Source organism: Salvelinus sp. IW2-2015, unplaced genomic scaffold (genome assembly GCF_002910315.2).
Source record: "Salvelinus sp. IW2-2015 unplaced genomic scaffold, ASM291031v2 Un_scaffold1098, whole genome shotgun sequence".
In the NCBI taxonomy this organism is placed as follows: Eukaryota; Metazoa; Chordata; class Actinopteri; order Salmoniformes; family Salmonidae; genus Salvelinus; species Salvelinus sp. IW2-2015.
Window position 1 is genome coordinate 252,454 of NW_019942726.1, and position 23,110 is coordinate 275,563.

The following is a 23,110-nucleotide window of genomic DNA, read 5'->3' on the forward strand; positions in this document are numbered from 1 at the left end:
TCTTCTGCACTTGTAATTATATAAAACAACCAATTTATATTTGGTGTCCAGTGTGAAAGTCTTGTTGGACGTAAACGCATTGTAGACTTGCATCAGTAATGTACACTGTTATACTGTGTGTTTTAGCTAGGCTAAACATTTTTAAGAGGGAGTGATCCTTTATTTTGTAGACAGTGACATAAGGCTATTGGGACCTTGTTTCGACCGGCAGCACCCTTAATTTCCAGTCAGTAGAGTATTCACTTATATATTGTAATGGTCATTTGATAATCATGTCGTCTTCTTGTGGCATGCTTTGTGTGTTTTGTTAACATCTCAGTGGCTGCAGTTTAGATGTTACTGTTGACTAACCAGAAGGCCAATGTTATTTCAGTGTGGAGACATTAGTCCAACATTTACGACCTAACGACCTTTCTATATTTACAGGGTGAATTCTTATATATCCTATACACCAACCGGTCAATTTTAGAACACCACTACTTATTCAAATGTTTTTTCTTTTTCAATATTTTATAATCGTTGTAAAATAATGGTGAAAACATCAACTATGAAATATCACATTAGGAAACCATGTAGTAAATCCAAAAAGTTAAAACAAATCAATATAGCCACCCTTTTGCCTGATGACCGCTTTGCACGACATCTTGCTTTCTCTCAACTAGCTCACCTGGAATACTTTTCCAACAGTCTTGAAGGAGATTTCCATTATGTGAGCATGCTTGTTGGCCGTGCTAAAGCATGGTGGTGGCAGCATCATGCTGTGGGGATGTTTTTCATCGGCAGGGATTGGGAAACTGGTCAGAATTGAAGAAATTATAGATGGCGCTAAATACAAGGATATTCTTGAGGGGAACCTGTTTCAGTCCTCCAGAGATTTGAGATTGGGTCAGAGGTTCACCTTCCAGCAGGACAATGACCCTAAGCATACTGCTAAAGCAACACTCGAGTGGTKTAAGGGGAAATATTTAAATGTCTTGGAATGGCCTAGTCAAAGCCCAGACCTCAATCCAATTTGAGAATCTGTTGTATGACTTAAAGATTGCTGTACACCAGTGGAACCCATCATTTTTGAACAAGCTGGAACAGTTTTCCCTTGAAGAATGGGCAAAAATCCCAGTGGCTAGATGTGCCAAGCTTATAGAGACAAAACCCAAGAGACTTGCAGCTGTAATTGCTGCAAAAGGTGGCTCTACAAAGTATTGACTTTGGGGGGTGAATAGTTATGGACGCTCAAGTTCATTTTTTTTGTGATGTTTGTTTCACACACACACACATTTTGCATCTTCAAAGTTGTAGGCATGTTGTGAAAAATCTAATGATACAAACCCCCCCCAAAAAAATCAATTTTAATTCCAGGTTGTAAGGCAACAAAATAGAAAAATGCCAAGGGGGTGAATACTTTCGCACGCAACTGTAAGAGGGACATCTGGGTCCCATCAAAGTTTTTGGCATGTCTGACCTTTTGTATGGTGAGAAATCCTGATTTGGTGAAGTTCACAAAGTTGGTAATGGGTTGTTTTCGGCTTGTTTATGGTTGGTTGTATTATATGACCAGACTGTGTGTTGCAACTGTCTGCTGGTCTTTGTCCAGCTTCTGCTGCTACAGATCTGCAGCCTGTGGCCTCCGTCCCCTCCAGTGTTGCGGTGACCATCAGTGTAGCCACCGTGCCAGCCTCAGTGACACCAGTCCAGACCATGTCCCTGCTGCCCCAGAGTCTCCCGACTGGCCTGCCCCACCACGCCATGTCCCAGCCTCACACGGCCACTATCCCAGGCTTCCCCCCAGGGGTCATGCATCCCTTCAGAGTGCCTCTACCAGGCATGCACATCCCACTGCCCGGTAAGACATAAGCTCCCTCATCCCAAACCCTCTCTTCTCTACCCCATTTTAACAGTACTGCCTCTCCATCCTTTTCCGTACTCTGTCATGTGTCATCTCTTCATTTGTTTGTCATAATGTTAGGTCTTTTATTTTCATCTTCTGTATAAGCAATAGGTTAAACAATTATTGTACGATGGTCCTGATCAAGGCTGGAGTAAATAATTGGGCAAATCAATTCAAGTTGTTTCTACTTAGTTTTTTATGATTCTTAAAACTTGTCCACTGGCACTTAAAATTAGGGCCAAATTCGAGCTGGTTCGAATGGAATTCTCMAATTCAAGCTGGGTCGAGGGAAACCCAGGCCAGTGCAGCCCAGTTTCACAACTGGTGCCAGCTCGATTAGAATTCTGGCTGGTAATTCTGTTAATATGCAACCACCAAGCTGATCACTGCTGGCTGCTGATACATTTAGCTAGCTTGTCTGGGCTCATTGCTCTTAGCTAGCACATTGACTACTGCAGAACTGCTTGTCTGACATTACATGAATTTCCACCATAGCTGGATCCTTCATTCATTTTTGCACGACACAAACTTTTGAACAGTCAGCCCTCAAATGCTAGCTACCTAACGTTAGCCAGTAAATCAGTTGAAACAAGCTAGCTAACGTGCGCTAGCAACACATTTTGCTGGTCAGGTCGTTTTGAAAGCTAGCAAGCTACATGATGTAAAAATGAATGAAGGATCCAGCTATGGTGGAAATTCATGTAATGTCAGACAAGCAGTTCTGCAGTATCAAACATGTYGTCTGGTTTGCTTGGTTAGTTAGCTAGCAAGCAAATAGTCAATGCCATGATAAGCAATGTAGGATTTAAGCTAGGTCGCCTGTTATGCTAGCAACGACAGTAACCGTTTAGCTAGCTAACTGACGTCAGTCTGGTACTGACAGGAATATGTGGTAACGTTAGTTACGGCATGGTGAGGGTGAATTAAATTTTCAACATCTTGCTAGTTAGCAACATTGGCAAAGCCAGTTGCAGTCACATTGGCTACCTAACATGACATTTCTAATTTCTGGAGGCAGTGGGTGGAAATGCAATTTCAGCTAGCCCAACAAAGCCAGCCCAACCTGGGTTGACTTCAAAGTGCCAATGAAAATAGTTTTATTCCACAATATTTCACATTCAACTCTTAGCATTTTACACTGAATAAAAATACGAACGCAACACGTAAAGTGTTGGTCCCATGTTTCATGAGCTGAAATAAAAGATCCCAGAAATGAAGCTGATTTTAAACAGCATGATCATTACACAGGTGCCATGTGTGCTGGGTACAATAAAAGGCCACTAAAATGTGCAGTTTTGTCACATAACACAATACCATAGATATCTCAAGTTGTGGGAGCGAGCAACTGTCATGCTGACTGCAGGAATGTCCACCGGCGCTGTAGCCAGATAATTGAATGTTMATTTCTCTACCATRAGCCATCCAATGTTTTAGAGAATTTGGCAGTGCCTCACAACCACAACCGCAGACCACGTATGTGTATGGTGTCGTGTGGGSGAGCGGTTTGCTTATGTCAACGTTGTGATTAGAGTGCCCCATGGTGGCGGTGGGGTTATGGTATGGGCAGGCATAAGCTACGGACAACAAACACAATTGCATTTTATCAATGGCAATTTGAATGCATGGAGATACCGGGACAAGATCCTGAGGCCCATTGTCGTGCCATTCATACGCAGCCATCACCTCATGTTTCAACATGATAACGCACAGCCCCATGTCGCAAGGATCTGTACACAATTCCTGAAAGCTGATACTGTCCCAGTTCTTCCTTGGCCTGCATACTCACAAGATATTTCACCCATTTAGCATGTTTGGGATGCTCTGGTTTGACGTGTACGTCAGCGTGTTCCGGTTCCCTCCAATATCCAGCATCTTTGCGCAGCCATTGAAGAGTGGGACAAGCATTCCACAGTCAACAGCCTGATGAAGTTTATGTGATGGAGATGTGTCGAGCTACATGAGACATATGGTGGTCACACCAGATACTGACTGGTTTTGTGATCCTTTAAAAAAAACATATTTTTTTAAGGTATCTATGACCAACCGATGCATATCTATATTCAGTCATGTGAAATCCAAAGATTAGGGCAAAGTGAATTTATTTCAATTGACTGATTTCCTTATATGAACTGTAATTCAGTAAAATCTTTTAAATTGTTGCAGGTCGTGTTTTTTTTTTCTTTATTTTCGTTCAGTTTTTTTCTTGCACAAATTATTGCAGAAACAAGTCGCATTCAGTCCTGTAAATGTCAGCATTGCCAAAGGCGTCTAAAGAAAGCAAATTCGAAGGCGTTTGACATACTCCCTTATAAGGAAAGGGGGTGTTAATTTTAGATGACTTCCTCTACTTTTCTTAAATGAATTTAAATACATTGTTAACAAAACAAAATTGTTCAATACTCTCCATTTATATGACCAAATTATTTATCCATATCGTTGTTGCCAGGAAGAGAATACTAACGTGGTTTTATCAAAGTAATATTATAGTTGTGGGCCTAGTTTTGTATATGTATTGTGTCAATAGCTGTCTGCCTTGCCCTGGCAGCTGGCACCTCTTCTCCTGTGTCCCAACAACATGCTTGCTTGTCCGTTCTTGCAGGTGTAGCAATGATGCAGATAGTAGGTGCTCCCTATATAAAGACAGTCTCCCCCAACAATAACGGTAATTCTTTCAAACGTCTCCAGTCAGTATTTTGTTAGATGGCATGTTAGTGGTGTGTTGTGAAAATTATGCTTTTTTTGGGGGGGGGCACCGCTGAACCATGTGAATATTGCTGTCGTATATTTTTCCTTTATATTTCCTCAACATTAGTGAGTTAGACATTTTAGGACATTCTTTCTTGTTTAAACTATACAGTTCTGATGCCCCCCCCCCCGAGGAGATTACGAACAGAGACATCTCTGCCCTTGTAATTATGATAAACAACCAATTTATATTTGGTGTCAGTGTGAAGTCTTGTTGGACGTAAACGCATTGTAGACTTGCATCAGTAATGTCACTGTTATACTGTTGGTTTTAGCTAGGCTAAACATTTTTAAGAGCGGAGTGATCATTTATTTTGTAGACAGTGACAAAGGAGTATTGGACCTTGTTTCGACAGGCAGCACCCTTATTTTCCATTCAGTAGAGGATATTCACATTAATATTGTATGGTCATTTGATAATCATGTACTTCTTGTGGCATGCCTTTTGTGTGTTTTTGTTAACATCTCAGTGGCTCAGTTTAGATGTTACTGTGTGACTAACCAGGGAAGGCCAATTTATTTCCAGTGTGGAGAATTAGGTCAAACATTTACACCTAAGACCTTTCTATATTTCAGGTGAATTCTTATATTATATACACAACCGGTCAAATGTTTTAGAACACCTACTTATTCAATGGTTTTTCTTTTTAATATTTTCTACGTTGTAGAATAATGGTGAAAACATCAACTATGAAATATCACATATGGAATCATGTAGTAACCCAAAAAATGTTAAACAAATCAAATATAGCCACCCTTTGCCTTGATGACCGCTTTGCACACTCTTGGCTTTCTCTCAACTAGCTTCACCTGGAATACTTTTCCAACAGTCTTGAAGGAGTTTCCACTTATGCTGAGCACTTGTTGGCTGCTAAATAAATGAATCACAGTGTCACTAGCAAAGCACCCCACACAATAACACCACCGACTCCATTCTTTACGGTGAGAACCACACATGCGAAGGTCATCTGTTCACCCACACTGCGTCTCACAAAGAGGTTGGAACCAAAAATCGCCAATTTGGACCCCAGACCAAAGGACAGATTTCTACCAGTCTAATGTCCATTGCTTGTGTTTCTTGGCCCAAACAAGTCTCTTCTTCTTATTGGTGTCCTTTAGTGGTTTCTTTGCAGCAATTTGACCATGCAGGCCTGATTCCATAGTCTCCTCTGAACAGTTCATGTGTCTTACTTGAACTCTGAAACCTTAATTTGGGCTGCAATTTCTGAGGCTGGCAACTTTATTGAACTTTTCCTCTGCAGCAGAGGTAACTCTGGGTCTTCCATTCCTGTGGCGGTCCTCATGAGAGCCAGTTTCATCATAGCACTTGATGGTTTTTGCGACTGCACTTGATATTATCCGGATTGGCTGACCTTCATGTCTTAAAGTAATGTACTGTCTTTTCTCTTTTCTATTTGAGCTGTTATTGCCGTAATTTGGACTTGATCTTTACCAAATAGGGCTGATTGGCTCAAATGCATTAATTTGTAGATTTTTTCCCCTTAGCTTTTAACAAGGCACACCTGTTAATTGAAATACATTCCATGTGAGTACCTCATGAAGCTGGTTGAGAGCCTGCCAACTGTGTGCAAAGCAGTCAAGGCAAAGGGTGGCTATTTAAAGAATCTCAAATATATATATATATATATATTATATATATATATATATATTTGTTTGCTTACTACATGATTCTATAATGTGTTATTTCATAGTTTTGATGTCTTCACTATTATTTTACAATGTAAAAAATTTAGTGAAACCCTTGAATGAGAAGATGTTCTAAAACTTTTGACTGGTAGTGTACATCCTCAATATATTTTAAGATTAAGAGGCACAAGCAAAGATGTCTTCTTTGTCTTTTCTACTACCCATCCCATGCTGTATGTTTGGTGTTGATTAGATGTGCAGTAGATTGGGGTTAGGAGTTTATCAGAGCTGAATGTCTTAAGTAGTCTGTATGTATTTCACCTTCTACAGGTATGTTGCCCGGCATGGCCCCTCCCCTTGTTCCCATGATGCACCACCCCCAGTTGGCCCTGGCGGCGCCCGCCTTGGCAGGCCTCCAACTCCCAGAGTGGTCCGAGTACAAAACGGCCGATGGGAAAACCTACTACTACAACAACCGCACACTAGAGTCCACCTGGGACAAGCCCCAGGAACTACGAGAGAAAGGTTGGTGTATTTAAAGCTTGGGTCTCGACAACCAGCTAGCATTCTTCCTGGACTGGTTAGTGAAATATTGATGATGGCGCCGACGGAGATGGCAGCATCGCGACTTGCTCTTGGGAAACTTCGCGCAAGCATTTCGCTACACCCGCAATAACATCTGCTAATCACGTGTATGGGACCAATAAAATTTGATATTTAACTGTTGCATGACTAATGTGTGTGAGTTTCTCCTCCTGTAGAGAGAGAGGCAGAGAAGGCCAAGGAGAGGCAGCAGGCCCTCGAGGAGGAGGCCATGGAGATGGAGGCCGAGGAGTCCAAAATAGAACCCCCTAATGAGATGAAAGAGGTAAGAGGAGAGCTGGCGCGGTCTACTAGTCAGAAAGTTGGCATCAAACAATCAACAGCCCATTTTACATCCACAGCATTAAATGTTATAATTTGATAGGGTGGATCATTTGAAGAATACTCTTTAACGGTTGTATTCCTTTTCATTGAGGAGGTTAAGGAGGAAGAGATGACTGAAGAGGAGAAAACAGCACAGAAAGCCAAGCCAGTGGCCACTAACCCTATCCCTGGCACTCCCTGGTATGTACCCACTGATGTTGATGGAGCCATGTGCTGTTGTATGAGGCTGAACTTTCATCACTCTCTTGCCCATGTGCCCTGTTGAACATGTGTAGGTGTATTGTGTGGACCGGTGACGAGCGTGTTTTCTACTACAATCCCACCACGCGTCTCTCCATGTGGGACCGGCCAGATGAGCTGGTGGGGCGGGCCGACGTTGACAAGAATATCCAGGAACCACCTCACAAAAGAGGCCTGGAGGACGCCACCAAGAAGCTGGGTACGAACACACGCACCAAAAAAAATTTTTTATTTTAGGAGAAGGTGGGATTCAAGATTCAAGTGTATATACAGTTTACCCTATAGCTTTTTTTTTTGTTGCCAATTTTGCCAACTTTATGTAATCTATTTTATGAGCTGAACGGCACGGTTAGGAGGAGAAGTTTAATTTCTAAAAGTTCCAAGCGGTCAAGAACATTYGTTTTTGAGACGGGGTTTCACCAAAGTTGTTTTGTGTTCATWAGTTAGAGGGGTCCGAAATTGGCACCCTTGATAAAGATGAGCAGAAATGAATGGTGGAAAATAAATAATTCATATACTGAGCCTAAATTGTATGTTCCAAAAAATGAAATTATTTTATGCTAATACAATTGCACAGAGAAAGASATTTTGTTTAACAAATAAAATAATATATAGATCAAAATTGACACCCCTGTTTTCAATAMCTTTCAATACGTCACCTTGCGATGATAACGAGACTGAGGCTTTTTCTAAAATGTTTTATGAGTTAGAGAACACATTGGGAGGGATCTTTGCCCCTTCATCCATACAGAATCCTTCCAGATCCTTGATATCCTTTGTCTGCGCTTATGGACTGCTCTGTTCAATTCAAACCACAGGTTTCAATCGGTTTGAAGTCCGGAGACTGATAGCCATTGCGAAATGTTGATTTTTGTGGCCAATTAACTATTCCTTTGTGAAGATCCACTTGTGGCCAAGTTTCAGCCTCGTAGTGGACGCAACCAGACTTCCCCCTCAAATGTCCTGGTCCTGGATAAAGTTATATCAGGGTCCAGACACTRCTTTTGCGATATCACTTGTTTTTGAGAAACTTAAACCACCCAGCGAGTCACTTCCTCGTTTTCGAATAAGGCTGTAACGTAACAAAATGTGGGAAAAGTCAAGGGGTCTGAATACTTTCTAGAAGCCACTGTGTGTGTAATATGTAATCTACACACAGTGCCTTCGGAAAATATTCAGACCCCTTGACTTTCTCCCATTTTGTTACGTTACAGCCTTATTCGAAAATGGAAGAGAAAAAGATCCTCAGCAATCTACACACAAAATACCCATAAAGACAAATCGAAAAACAGTTTTGACATTATTGCAAAATAAGATGCCTTATTTCCATAAGTTTTAGACCCTTTTCTAGGAGACTCAATTGAGCTCCGGTGCATCCTGTTTCCATTGATCAACCTTGATGTTTTTACAACTTGATTGGTCCACCTGTGGTAAATTCAATTGATTGGACATCATTTGGAAGCACACACCTGTCTATACAAGGTCCCCACAGTTGACAGTGCATCTCAGAAGCAAAACCAAGCCATGAGGTCCAAGGAATTGTCCGTAGAGCTTCGAGACAGGATTGTGTCGAGTCATAGATCTGGGAAGGGTACCAAAAAATGTCTGCCACATTGAAGGTCCCAAAGAACACAGTGGTCTCCATCATTCTTAAATGGAGAAGTTTGGAACCATCAAGACACTTCCTAAAGCTGGCCAAACTGGGGCAATCGGGGAGAAGGGTTTGGTCTGGGAGGTGACCAAGAACCCAATGGTAAATCTGACAGAACTCTAGAGCTCTTTTGTGGAGATGGGAGAATCTTCCAGATGGAAATCTCTGCAGCACTCCACCAATCAGGCCTTTATGGTGGCCAGACGGAAGCCACTCCTCAGTAAAAGGCACATGACAGCCCGCTTGGAGTTTTCCAAAGGCACCTAAACATTCTGACCATGAAAACAAGATTTTCTGGTCTGATCAAACCAAGATTGAACTCTATGTTCTGAATGCCCAGCGTCACGTCTGGAGGAAACCTGTCACCATCCATATGGTGAACCATGGTGGTGGCAGCATCATGCTGTGGGGATGTTTTTCAGCGGCAGGGACTGGGAGACTAGTCGGGATCGAGGGAAAGATGAGTGGAGCAAAGTACAGAGAGATCCTTGATGAAACCTGCCCCAGAGCGCACAGGACTTCAGACTGGGTGAAGGTTCACCTTCCAACAGGACAACGACCCTAAACACAACAGCCAAGACAACGCAGGAGTTGCTTTGGGACAAGTCTCTGGATGTCCTTAAGTGACCCAGCCAGAGCCCAAACTTGAACCCGATCTAACATCTCTTGGAGAACCTGAAATGCTGTGCACCAACCTCCCCATCCAACCTGACAGAGCTTGAGAGGATCTGCAGAGAAGAATGGGAGAACACTCTCCAAATACAGGTGTGCCAAGCTTGTAGCGCTGCCAAAGGTGCTTCAACAAAGGACTAAGTAAAGGGTCTGAATAATTGAGACTGCAGAACACCAGTCTCAACGTCAACAGTGAAGAGGAAACTCTGGGATGCTGGCATTCTAGGTAGAGTTCCTCTTCCAGTGTCTGTTCTTTTGCCCATCTTAATCTTTTATTTTTATTGGCCAGTCTGAGATATGGCTTTTTCTTTGCCTCTTCACTGTTGACGTTGAGACTGGTGTTTTTGCGGGTACTATTTAATGAAGCTGCCAGTTGAGGACTTGTGAGGCATCTGTTTCTCAAACTAGACACTAATGTACTTGTCCTCTCTGCTCAGTTGTGCACCGGGGCCTCCCACTCCTCTTTCTGTTCTGGTTAGGGCCAGATTTGCGTGTTCTGTGAAGGGAGTAGTACACAGCGTTGTACGAGATTTTCCGTTTCTTTGGCAATTTCTCGCATGGGAATTGCCTTCATTTCTCAGAACAAGAATAGACTGACGAGTTTCAGAAGAAAGGGCTTTGTTTCTGGCTATTTTGAGCCTGTAATCGAACCCACAATGCTGATGCTCCAGATACTCAACTAGTCTAAAGGCATTTTTTTTTTGATTGCTGGGTAAACAGCACAACAGTTTTCAGCTGTGCTAACATAATTGCAAAAAGCGTTTTCTAATGATCAATTAGCCTTTTAAAATGATAAACTTGGATTAACTTACCCAACGTGCCGTTGGAACACAGGAGTGGATGTGTTGCTGCATAATGGGCCTATGTACGTATTTCATAAAAAATCTGCCATTTCCAGCTACAATAGTCATTTACACCATTAACAATGTGTACACTGTATTTCTGATCAATTTTGTTATTTTAATTGACAAAAATGTTGATTTTCTGAGAGAGGCTGGACTGAGGGCTTGTAGTTCTGTTGTAAGGCAGGTCCTTACCAGACATCACCGGCAACAACGTCGCCTATGGGCACAAACCCACCGTTACTGGACCAGACAGGACTGGCAAAAAGTGCTCTTCACTGACGAGTCGTGGTTTTGTCTCACATGGGGTGATGGTGTAACGCTCATTCCTTCGACGATAAACGCGAATCCGACCGAGGCCTATACTCTGGAGCGGGATCGATTTTTGGAGGTGGATGGTCCGTCAAGGTCTGGTGTGGTGTGTCACAGTATCATCGGACTGAGCTTGTTGTAATTGCAGGCAATGTCAACGCATTGCATTACAGGGAAGACATCCTCCTTCCTCATGTGGTACCCTTCCTGCAGGCTCATCCTGACATGACCCTCCAGCATGACAATGCCACCAGCCATACTGCTCGTTCTGTGTGATTTCCTGCAAGACAGGAATGTCAGTGTTCTGCCATGGTCAGCGAAGAGCCCCGATCTCAATCCCATTGAGCACGTCTGGGACCTGTTGGATCGGAGGGTGAGGGCTAGGGCCATTCCCCCCAGAAATGTCCTGGAACTTGCAGGTGCCTTGGTGGATGAGTAGGGTAACATCTCACAGCAAGATCTGGTGCAGTCCATGAGGAGGGGGATGCACTGCAGTACTTAATGCAGCTGGTGGCCACACCAGATACTGACTGTTACTTTTGATTTTGCCCCCCCCTTTGTTCATGAACACTATTCAATTTCTTTTAGTCACATGTCTGTGGAACCTCTTCAGTTTGTCTGTTGTTGAATCTTAAGTTCAAGCAAATATTTACACATGTTAAGTTTGCTGAAAATTAACACAGTTCACAGTGTGAGGACGTTTCTTTCTTTGCTGAGTTTGTGTCTGTGTGACACGGGGAATAAATACACAGTGAATAACGAGTAAAAATAACATGGCTAAATGCAGGGAGTACCAGTACCGAGTCGATGTGCAGGGGTACGAGGTAATTGAAGTAACTATGTACTACATATACAGTGGCTTGCGAAGTATTCATGCTTACCACTTTGAAGATCCAAAATATTTTTTATTGTAAAAGTCAAATCACAAAAATTAACTTGAGCGTGCATTAGTATTCACCCCTCAAAGTCAATACTTTGTAGAGCCACTTTTTGCAGCAATTACAGCTGCAAGTCTCTTGGGGCATCTCTCTATACGCTTGACACATCTAGCCACTGGGATTTTTGCCCATTCTTCAAGGCAAAACTGCTCCAGCTCCTTGAAGTTGGATGGGTTCTGCTAGTGTACAGCAATCTTTAAGTCATACTGCAGATTCTCAATTGGATTGAAGTCTGGGCTTTGACTAGGCCATTCCAAGACATTTAAATGTTTTCCCTTAAACCACTYGAGTGTTGCTTTAGCAGTATGCTTAGGGTCATTGTCCTGCTGGAAGGTCGACCTCCGTCCCAGTCTCAAATCTCTGGAAGACTGAAACAGGTTTCCCTCTATCTCCCTGGATTTAGCGCCATCCATCATTATTTTAATTCGGACCAGTTTCCCAGTCCCTGCCGACATTTTTAATAAAGGATATAAGGGTGCTCCGTGGGATGTTCAATATGTCTTCTTTTTTTTTTATAACCCAACCCTGATCTGTACTTCTCCACAACTTTGTCCCTGACCTGTTTGGAGAGCTCCTTGGTCTTCGTGGTGCTCCTTGCTTAGTGGTGTTGCAGACTCTGGGGCCTTTCAGAACGTGTGTGCGCCACACGGAAATCCACAAAGAAATGGTTAATTGTCCTAAACAATCTAAATTCATCTGTCTCTGGAAACCCATTGAAAACTTGTGGTTTGAATTGAAGAGGGCAGTCCATAAGCRCAGATCAAGGATGTGGAAAGATTCTGTATGGAAGAATGGTCTAAGATACTTTCAAATGTGTTCTCCCACTCATAAAACATTTTAGARAAAGGCTCAGTGCYGGTTTCCTTGSAAGGTGAGGTATTRAAAACAGGGGTGTCWMATTTTTTTACCCTACCTTTTTGAGAGGAGAAAAGTAATACTTTTTAAACAAAATCATTTTCTGAGCAATTGTATTAGTATAAAATGTTTTAGCATTCAATATAGCTCAGTATTTGAATTTATTTTATACTGTAATTTGTCCATTTTTATCAAAAAATGACTTATTTATTTATTTTACCGTTATTTTACCAGGTAAGTTGACTGAGAACACGTTCTCATTTGCAGCAACGACCTGGGGAATAGTTACAGGGGAGAGGAGGGGGATGAATGAGCCAATTGTAAACTATGACAATAGCCCTAGCTATTCTCTTGACAATGAGTCATTACCCAAGATTCCTTAATCTTCACAGCTCTACTCTCATTATGCCTCTGTAGGTTTTCATGAGGATGGCCTCATTTATAATGTTACACAGCTGTCTTATCAATTATCGCTCCCTCAGGAATCAGCAAAGAGGAGCTGGAGGCGGCAGCAGAGGAAGCTCTGGAKGATGAGCCTGTGAAGGCCAAGAAGAGGAAGTAAGTCCACAGTCCACCTCTCCATCCAAGGGCCCAACACAGAGGCCAATAGCAGCATGAGGAGGCACTCAGTCATTCTTCCTCTTGTCKAAACAGATAAAACAGCATGTACAAATTCAAATAAACCTATAATGTACTCTGGCTAAAAATCKAAATTGTTAGTTGAAGGTTGTTTATTTTTATTTTTTTTGGTCATCAAACCCTAAATTGCTTGATTTGGATCTTTTCCTGTGGGGGTGGAGGGACTGACTATTTTGGTGGGAAAGTAGTCTTTGACCCAGCTTGCACTGACTTAGTAAAGCCTGATTTTTATGTCTTCACTGGGTCTGTTAAAGTGGTGAATCGATGGTCACTGTCCAGGTTACCCAATCAGTCACTGTTTCCCATCAGTGCCCTCCAAGCCTGCCTCTCCCTGCTACCCCAAACACTGGTCCAGTTGCACACGAGACTATTGTTCAGGGAAAAGGCCTGTAGAACACATGATGCCAACATGGGCCTCCAAGGTAACCACCTTGCTTCTAAAACTACTGCTTTAGGAACCCCAATGAAACAGCAAATTAAGACCATTCACCTCACTGCCCTGTCCTGCCCTAGCTTTATGTGATTGTGGAACATGGACTCCAAGTTCATGACAATGAATATCAGTGGTCATGTATTTGACAAATCCTCCCCCTCCCAACCTATAAGACCTACGCAAAGCCTACCSTAGATAATTTGGAGTTCACTCTTTTGTTAGACATGGCCAATGATTGAACAGTCAAGTATAGTGCACCTCCACTATTGTTTCAAGTCATACCACCTGGATAGAGCTAACGGAGCAGAACATGTCATTTCCCTATTTAAAGAACTTAAGTTGCACCCCAGTCCAGCCTCGTAAACTCCCCATCTATCATCAAATGTATTTATAAAGCCCTTTTTTTTCTTCTTTTTTACATCAGCAGATGTCAAAGTGCTTCTAGCTCTCCCCTGCCCCTGTGTGCCTGGTCCCTGACGTGTTCCCTCTGCTTGCAGGAAGGAGGAAGTGATGAAAGAGGCGGACTCTGAGAAAGAGGCAGCCATGGAGGCGGAGCTGAAGGCGGCCCGAGAGCGGGCCATCGTGCCCCTGGAGAACCGCATGACGCAGTTCAGGGACATGCTGCTGAAGAGAGGGGTAAAACACTTCAATCCAACGCAATACTGTAACCAGCTCTGTAATGTTAGACACATTAATCTGAATGGAAGCCCACCAAGGTACACTCTTCAGTTAATTCTCCTTTTCCTTGTCTTTGGTGCACTGTTTTATTCCTGTTTCTCTCCCTCCTGCCTCTATCCATGTCTTCTCTCTTATGCTCAGTTGAATGACGAATACTTTTCTGCCTATGTTTTGCTTTGGTAATACAAAAAAAAAGAAATACAAAATGTTAGGTTAAAAAAATGTTATACAACTGTAAATGGTCTGATTTTTTTGAATTGTAATGATAGGCTAAGGATTTAACATTTCACTATTTTATGCAGGGAAGACATTCTTTCATAAATATCTATTTCTTGTACATAACGGTGACAGTTTCATATTTAAATTTTTTCGAAAATGACTCATGCCATATGCTGTATAGGAGTTTCTAACTATAGCTTTTGTTCCTAGAATTCAGTTCTTGGGTTTGTCCAATACCATCCATATGTCTACAGGCCTACACTGCCTATGACAGTCGTAATGTTCCTTGTTTACAAACTGGCGCGCAGAGCAGATAATAGCCTGTTTTTCGTTATTTTAGTCTCGTCTCTAATCTGGGTTCCGCTTGTCTTCACCTTCTGTTTAKGTATTACATGAACTGAGTGTCAACTTTTCTGTCCTATTTGACTAAACCGAGGTGTTCAACTTCTGTTCTGCCCCAACAGAAGCTTATTGTAACTGACGCATCCAAAGCAGCAATAAAATAAAATAAAAATCTAAAATTGTATTGTAAACTGTATTGAACTACCCTGGCAGGGGATTTATTTGGCCTGGTCTGCCTGGTCTCTGGAGCCTTTTCCATGGGCACCACCAGGYGTGATGCAGACCTTTTTTATTGCCTTACTCTGCTCTTATTATATTGCTCCTTTGTGTGTCAGTAGTTTGAGGAGTAAAACGTGACTCATTCCGACCCTTTTTAGATTTGAATGGGGGACGACCAAAGGATCATTTTTTCCCCTTGAAAGCAACTAAGTTGACTGATGAGTGAACTTGTTATGTGGATGTTGTTGAAGCCCACCTTGATTGKCCGGGTCTCATGCMCTCTTTTAACCCCRTGCCCGCAGGTCTCGGCATTCTCTACCTGGGAGAAAGAGCTGCACAAGATTGTTTTTGACCCGCGATATCTGCTGCTCAACCCCAAAGAGAGAAAGCAGGTATTGAATACTTACAGAATTAATCAATCAATGAATCTATACATGAATCAATTTGTTTCGAAAAGTATAAAAAAACATGTTTTCTTTTGCCATATTCTGTGCTATGGTAAAATGAGCTATGTTTCACTTTCGGGGGAAGGTCAGAGCCCTGATATATCAGGTAATGAATATCCTTAAGGGTTACCTGCCACAAATGTCTTTATTTTCGCTAACTATTGTTCCATGTGTCTGCTGGTCTTGGACAGGTGTTTGACCAGTATGTGAAGACCCGGGCTGAGGAGGAGAGGAAGGAGAAGAAGAATAAACTGATGCAGTCTAAGGACGAGTTCAGGAAGATGATGGAGGATGCTAAGCTCACCGCCAGGTCAGACCTCACTTCAAACACCCATCAGTTCAAACATTGTCTTGGTATACCAGGCAGTTGCACTCATTTAGGAATTTAGTGTCAAGTGTACATTTTGCGTTGTCATTGTTTTCTTGGCCAACTAAGAGTCTTTGTTTGTTTCAGGACAACGTTCAGTGAGTTTGCCTCCAAGCACGCCAAGGACCAGCGGTTCAAGGCCATCGATAAGATGAAGGACCGGGAGGCCATCTTCATTGAGTTCATGACCTCTCTCAAGAAGAAAGAGAAGGAGGACTCCAAGAACAGAGGAGAGAAGGTGAGCACTGGAAAACCCCCATGGCCCACGGAATACAGACGCCTGAGGAAATGATATGTTGGGACAAGTACCTTGCTGCCTGGATTCTGTGCTTAGGGAAACCTGGAAGAAATACCTAAATTGTTAATTGACAACACTTAGAACAATCATTTAAGTTGTTGTTAAATGTSTACCTGACCAAGTGTGTGTGTTCCTCTTATAAGCCTGGTCTGCCCTCGTGTCTGTCCCAGGTGAAGCAGGACTTCTTTGAACTTCTTGGGGACCACCACTTGGATGGAGGGCAGCGCTGGAGCAAGGTGAAGGACAAGCTGGAGGGAGACCCCCGCTACAAGGCTGTGGAGAGCTCCAACACCAGAGAGGAACTCTACAAGCAGTATGTGGACAAGCAGGCCAAGGTGGGAGGAATAGCCATGGCACCTCGCTCAGAGGCTGCCTGCAACCCTCATTCATACACTGACTCCAGCTCTTCTGGCATCTAACCCAGCCCATAGGCACAAACCTGCCACTATTCAGTGGCGTGCGGTTAGGCGCTGTTTGGCCACTTGACGGGTGTCATCTGTCGTGCTGCCTGTGATGATTGTAGGCCTCTGTGTGTATACTATGATGCTGCTAGTGTGTGTGTGTGACGGTTTCTCTCTCTGCTGCCAGCACATGGACTCTGATAAGGAGAAGGAGATGGAGCGCGCCGCCAGGATAGAGGCCAGTCTGAGGGAGAGGGAGCGCGAGGTGCAGAAGGCCCGCTCTGAGCAGACCAAGGAGATCGACAGGGAACGGGAGCAGCACAAGAGGGAGGAGGCCATTCAGCACTTCAGAGCCCTCATGTCTGATATGGTGAGCTCTCCCTGTCTCACTAGGTTAGCTTGGGTGAACCAAAAAAATTGGCCCTGTTTTATATGACCACTGAATAGTCTGAACACGAAAGTCATTTATTATTTTGACTGCATTAATGCACAGACTCGTGCAGTGATTTATGTGGACAAAGAACTACTTGCCAGATCCTAATCCTGGGGGTGTGTGTTGTGTGATCAGGTGAGGTCGTCTGACGCGTCGTGGTCAGACACCCGGCGTAACCTGCGTAAGGACCACCGCTGGGAGTCCGCCTCTCTGCTGGAGAGGGACGACAAGGAGAAACTGTTCAACGAACACGTGGAGACGCTCTCCAAGAAGAAGAAGGAGAACTTCAGACAGCTACTGGACGAGACCGTCATGGTGAGGGGCAACGCTTTGGCTGGTGTGACACTCCATTCCAGGGCGTATGCACACTGGCATGGCCGCATGAAATGGGAACTCACTGCAGTCCGTCTGCATGAACGTGCTGTTGACATAAAGGTGGCGTCGTAGACGACGGACAYGCATGTCATTCAGATATGGTGTGTGATCCTGGGACATGACTTGATAGTAAGTGCTGATATTGATTTGTTGTTCACCCAAAGATCACACTGACCACCACATGGAAGGAGGTGAAGAAGATCATCAAAGAGGACCCTCGCTGTATCAAGTTCTCCAGTAGTGACCGTGTAAGACCTCTGCTTTTCTCTTTACCTTACTGTGTGCTACTGGTTACGTCAGCCTCCCATGTACTGGGTAAACACCAGGCAAAAACGCTGAGGGGATTTTTGTGTGCTTTGTTTCTCAGAAGAAACAGAGGGAGTTTGAAGACTACATCAAAGACAAGTACATCACAGCCAAAGCTGACTTCCGAACGCTTCTGAAAGAGACCAAGTTCATCACGTACAGGTGGGTGATTGAACACATGGGCTGGCTTGACATCTTTACACTGCCACCTGAGGGAATACGTTTTCAATTGAAGTGTATCATAAGTTGGTTTAACTTTTAATGGCATTTTATACTTCTAATTAAGAATGGAGTCTCCAAGAATTGCTCGGTTTGATATTGGGTCAGCAGGAGGCGCTGTTGTTTCAACTGCACTGCCTCTTAACCCCTTCCTAGACTGTTGAATTGTGGCTGCGTCGTACTGTGGCCACAAGATATCGCCAAGATCCACTCTAGTCTTGTGTCTCCCAACACGTTATTTTTCCACTGACTGCTTCCACCCATGTCGTCGTCCTCAGGTCGAGGAAGTTGCTCCAGGAGTCTGACCAGCACCTGAAGGACGTGGAGAAGGTTCTGCAGAACGACAAGCGCTACCTGGTGCTGGACTGTGTCCCGGAGGAGAGGAGTAAACTAATCATGTTCTACATCGAGGACCTGGACCGCCGGGGTCCCCCTCCTCCCCCCACTGCCTCTGAGCCCACGCGCCGCTCCACTAAGTGACCACAGAGGATGCTCGAGAGCCAGAGCATGAACCCACCTGTCCCAGTGCAGTATTTAAAACTGTAACGTCGTAATGACTCATGGTAAACCCGGAACATCCATCCCCTGTATTTATTAAATGCAGTTCTGGGCCGTCGTGGCTCTCCCCTCCTGCCTACAGGGCCTGATGATGATGATATGCCACTTCCCTGTGTCCCTTAACATCTGACCTTTGGCTAAGGTGAAAGGTCAAAGGGATAGGCATAGTAATACATCTGTGGTTTTCAATCTGCTGCAGAAGCCTACAACATGTACGACAATGTAAATGATCAGTTTAGCTGTTTCTGTGATTCAAGGCATTGCAGGTCTTGGCAATAACTGTTAGAGGGTGTCATTTTCATGTACCATCTCGCAGTACAGTTTAAATGCTTCTCAAAGCGGTTTAATTTTGATAGGTTGCTGTTTCTGTAAATGTTTTACTGGATTAAAGGCAACCTTTTTTTGGAAAATCTTGTCCTATGATCTGTCARTGTTTAATGGTTTTGTTACCAAACAATTTAGAGTAATCTATGTAGGTATCAAATGCCCTGTTTATACCTGGAGCTAACATGTCCTGATCTTGTCCACATTCTGATTGTGCCCACACAGAGGAGACATTTAAAATAATCGAACAACGCAACGTTAATGATGATTTTTGAGCAATTTTTACTTAGAATGACAGTCTACCCCGGCCAAACCCGGATGACTCTGGGCGAATTGTGCGCCGCCCTATGGGACGCCCAATCACGGCCAGCTGTGATACAGCCCGGGTGCTCTCATGAAGGTTGTAACGGTGAAATTAGCCTTAAAATGCTTTTGGGGAAACTGGGCCCAGGTCCTCCTGACCACCTTCGGAGGTAGTCGTAATGTATCTAGATATCTTAAACCATTTAAATCGTCCCCCTGACAGGACTCCATCATTGACTCGAGGCATGTGTCTTAACAAAGTAAAAATGTGCATTCTGCTGAAATATACCCTTTTTGAGAAAGAGGATTGGCAAAAAGAGGATTGGCGAAATTGGGTTCCTTTCCCAGTGCCTAGTCCACAGCACCAGTCTTGTTTTGACAAGCTGTTCAGTCAGTTAGGTTAATTGACAAAATGTGGTTGGAAAACAAGTCACTGGGATTTGAACTGGCAACCTTGTGGGTCAAAAACTGTTTACCTCCCTAAAATGACTTTTTTTGACTCACCTGTTACTCCGCCCACTGATTTCATCGAACCAATCAATTAATCCACAACTACCTCCAGTGGAGGAGGATAAGTCAGTTATTTTAATTGTCTACACCAGGTATTCCCGCAATGCCATTGTGAGGTACGCCAAATWAAATGTGATTCACATTTTTTAAATTATCTTCACATTTTCAAACAGTCCATTTATATTTTCCAATGAGACTATACATTTGGGTGAGGKTTTTTTTCTCGCCTGAGTAGCCTCTTTTCACTGCCAAAAATTAAACTAAACTATCATAAACTTTGAAAAATAAGCCACGGGAGTTTTTGGAGCGAGAATTAAGACATGTATAACAGCAATAGATACCATTAATAAGAAGGGGCTAGAAACGTCTTATATGGTGAGTTACCGAGTGGCTAGGACAGACAAGCCCCATACTATTGTGGAGGAGTTAATTCTTCCTCCTGCCGTGGACAATGCTGGGACAAAAGGCCAAAAATACTTAACAAACAATGCCTTCATCAAACATCACTTTCACGGAGCATCAGTGACAAGGTAGATATTTTGAAACAATTACTGCTTCGCATACAAGCCAGTGAATTCTATGCGAGTCAACAGACGTGGCGGGCCTGCCACATGTCCATGGGGGGGTCAATTAAGGAAGACATCCTCTTCTGCAAACCATTGGAAACCAGGACAACAGGAGAGTATCATTTTAAAGTCCTCGACAGCTTTGTGACATCAAATGGACTTTGGTGGTCAAGATGTGTTGGTATCTGTACTGATGGCTCAAAAGCCATGACAGGGAGACATAGTGGAGTGGTAACGGGCGTGCAAGCAGTTGCTCCCGACGCCATTTGGGTACACTGCAGCATCCACCGAGAGGTTCTTGCTGCCAAAGGAATGCCTGACCGCTTGAAAGATGTTTTGGACACTACAGTGAAAATGGTTAACTTAAAGCAAAGCCCCTGAACTCTCGTGTATTTTCTGCACTATGCAATGACATGGGCAGCGACCATGTAACGCTTTTACAAAATACGCTGGTTATCAATGGCTTAGTTGACACGTTTTTTGAATTGAGAGWCGAGCTTAAAGTTTTCTTCACTGACTACAATTCTGGGTGATGTTTTTCTCGCCTGAATGATCTGAATCTAGGATTACAGGGACTCTCCACAACTATATTCAATGTGCGGGACAAAATTAAGGCTATGATTAAGAAGTTGGAGCTATTTGTCTACATTAACAAGGACAACACACAGGTCTTTCCATCATTGTATGATTTTTTGTGTGCAAATGAACTCAAGCTTACAGACAATGTTAAACGTGATATAGCGAAGCACATGAGTGAGTTGGGTGCGCAATTACGCAGGTACTTTTCCGAAACGGATGACAAACTGGATTCATTATCCCTTTCATGCCCTGCCTYCAGTCCACTTAACATATCTGAACAAGAGCCTCATCGAAATTGCAACAAGCGTTGCAATTTCATCAGAAGCCACTGCCAGATTTCTGGATTGGGCTGCGCTCAGAGTATCCTGTCTTGGCAAATCGCGTTAAGACAATGATGCCCTTTGCAACCACGTACCTATGTGAGAGTGGATTCTCGGCCATCACTAACAAGAAAACTAAATACAGGCACAGACTGTGTGTGGGAAAGTATTTAAGACAGACTCTCTCCAATACAACCCAACATTGCAGAGGTATGTGTATCCTTTCAARCACACCCTTCTCATTAACCTGTGGTGAGTTATTCACAATTTTCGATKAACAAATAAAATGTAATATGTAAAATGGCTAAATAAAGAGCAAAATGATTGATTATTATATTATTATTTGTGCCCTGGTCCTATAAGCGTTCTTTGTCACATCCCACGAGCTGGGTTGTGACAAAAACTCTCACTCATTCTTTTGTTTAATAAATACGTTATATAGTGTGTGTGGCAGGCTTTTACAATGATGGCAAAAAACAACATTTGAGAGTGTGCTGACCCTGGTGCTAGAGGGGGTACGCAGCTGGAGATTGAATGTTTGAAGGGGTACGGGACTATAAAAAGTTTGTGAACCACTGGTCAACACTAATTGTCTGCCCAATCAGAATGTGGACAGGATCAGAACACAGCACCAAGTATAAACGKGGCTAAAGAGACAGTAATGTTTTGGATTCATTGTTCCCGGGATTCATTGTTCCCACTGTTCCCGGGATCACTGAGCCCATAATAAAAAGTCATGACTATTTAGGTTACTCATTTTTTTTATTATACATTTTGTATTTTTGTAAATGTATTWAAAAAAAAAAAATGGAAGATAAAGCTTGCTACATTGTTTAAAATCAATCCTACCCAGTAACATCATCCGTTCCTCTGCAGGTATGTTTTGAAACCTTCATGAAGAGAAATGATAAATAAATAAATTAAGAGATACAGAGGGGGCAGGAGAAGAGGTCAAAGGKTGTCAAGCTCACACCATCTCAGTAGCATCTAAGCATGTCATCATCTCAGGGATGCAAAGGGTGAGTTAGTGGAGCCAGTCTCTCAGTTCATCTCCATCTCCCCAATGCAAAGTACTCCTGTTTCTACTTAGGAACATACACATAAAAGTATCATCCCTGCATTTCTGTGCAATATCCATCAAAACTACAGCAACAACTTTGAGGGAGAAAATCGTAAAATGGAGAAAAACAAAATAAACAGGCGTTGACAGCCATCGTTCTCAATGTTCTGGGTGCAACCGAGGGCAACCCTGGATTTACAACAACATGGCGGCAAGTCTCCGAGATCGAGAGAGAGAGGAAGCTGCAAAGCTGTCAGTGTCTCTTCTTCACAAGTTGCAGTGCGGCCAGAGATTCCCAGCCTTGCGGCCCTCTCCCAGTCCCCAGGTGAGCGCGGTCAGCCAGCCAGCCAGGGCGCGCTATGCTGGTCTGTGCTGCTCTGCTCTTCGTCCATTCAACCTTAGTTGACCTTGTCCTGGAATATGTACAGGTTGTTGGTGGCGGCCACGGCGATGATGTTCTCAGAGGGGTGCCAGGCGGTGTGCAGGATCTTCTTGCTGAAGTCCAGGCTGTCCACACTGATCTCGTCCTTGCGTCTCTTGCCTCCCACACACACCTTCCTGGGCTTCAGGATGGCCCGGGGCTTGCTGTTCTCCCTCGACGCCTCCAGGGTCACGTCACGCTTGGTGTTGCGGTCGAACATGCGGAAGAAGTTGTTGTAGGAGCCGGTCATGATCACACTACGGAGAGAGAAGGGGGGGGTGAGGATGCCGCAACACATCAATCCCATTCATCCAACCGTATCTACTGATGATGTAAAGTATGAAGATCTCCAGTCCCACCGATCCTAATACAGCGGCGGT

The 23,110-nt window shown here is 43.5% G+C and overlaps 2 protein-coding genes across 3 annotated transcripts in view; one reads left to right on the forward strand and one right to left on the reverse strand.

Annotated features, from left to right (window-relative positions):
- LOC112069727 (transcription elongation regulator 1) overlaps positions 1-19,057 on the forward strand; it is a 30,910-nt gene extending 11,853 nt beyond the window's left edge. Inside the window, exons 11-21 of the mRNA XM_070438675.1 lie at positions 13,197-13,272; positions 14,284-14,422; positions 15,547-15,636; positions 15,882-16,000; positions 16,145-16,295; positions 16,526-16,690; positions 16,944-17,126; positions 17,325-17,504; positions 17,729-17,812; positions 17,932-18,032; positions 18,368-19,057. Of these exons, the coding sequence (XP_070294776.1) occupies positions 13,197-13,272; positions 14,284-14,422; positions 15,547-15,636; positions 15,882-16,000; positions 16,145-16,295; positions 16,526-16,690; positions 16,944-17,126; positions 17,325-17,504; positions 17,729-17,812; positions 17,932-18,032; positions 18,368-18,569 (1,490 nt within the window). The 3' untranslated portion in view covers positions 18,570-19,057. The remainder of the gene's footprint in view (positions 1-13,196; positions 13,273-14,283; positions 14,423-15,546; positions 15,637-15,881; positions 16,001-16,144; positions 16,296-16,525; positions 16,691-16,943; positions 17,127-17,324; positions 17,505-17,728; positions 17,813-17,931; positions 18,033-18,367) is intronic.
- Positions 19,058-21,992: 2,935 nt separating this feature from the next.
- Positions 21,993-23,110, reverse strand: part of LOC112069729 (serine/threonine-protein phosphatase 2A 55 kDa regulatory subunit B beta isoform) — a 58,608-nt gene continuing 57,490 nt past the window's right edge. For both annotated transcript variants that reach the window (XM_024137100.2, XM_024137101.2), the window contains exon 9: positions 21,993-22,987. In XM_024137100.2, the coding sequence (XP_023992868.1) occupies positions 22,708-22,987 (280 nt within the window). In that variant the 3' untranslated portion in view covers positions 21,993-22,707. The remainder of the gene's footprint in view (positions 22,988-23,110) is intronic.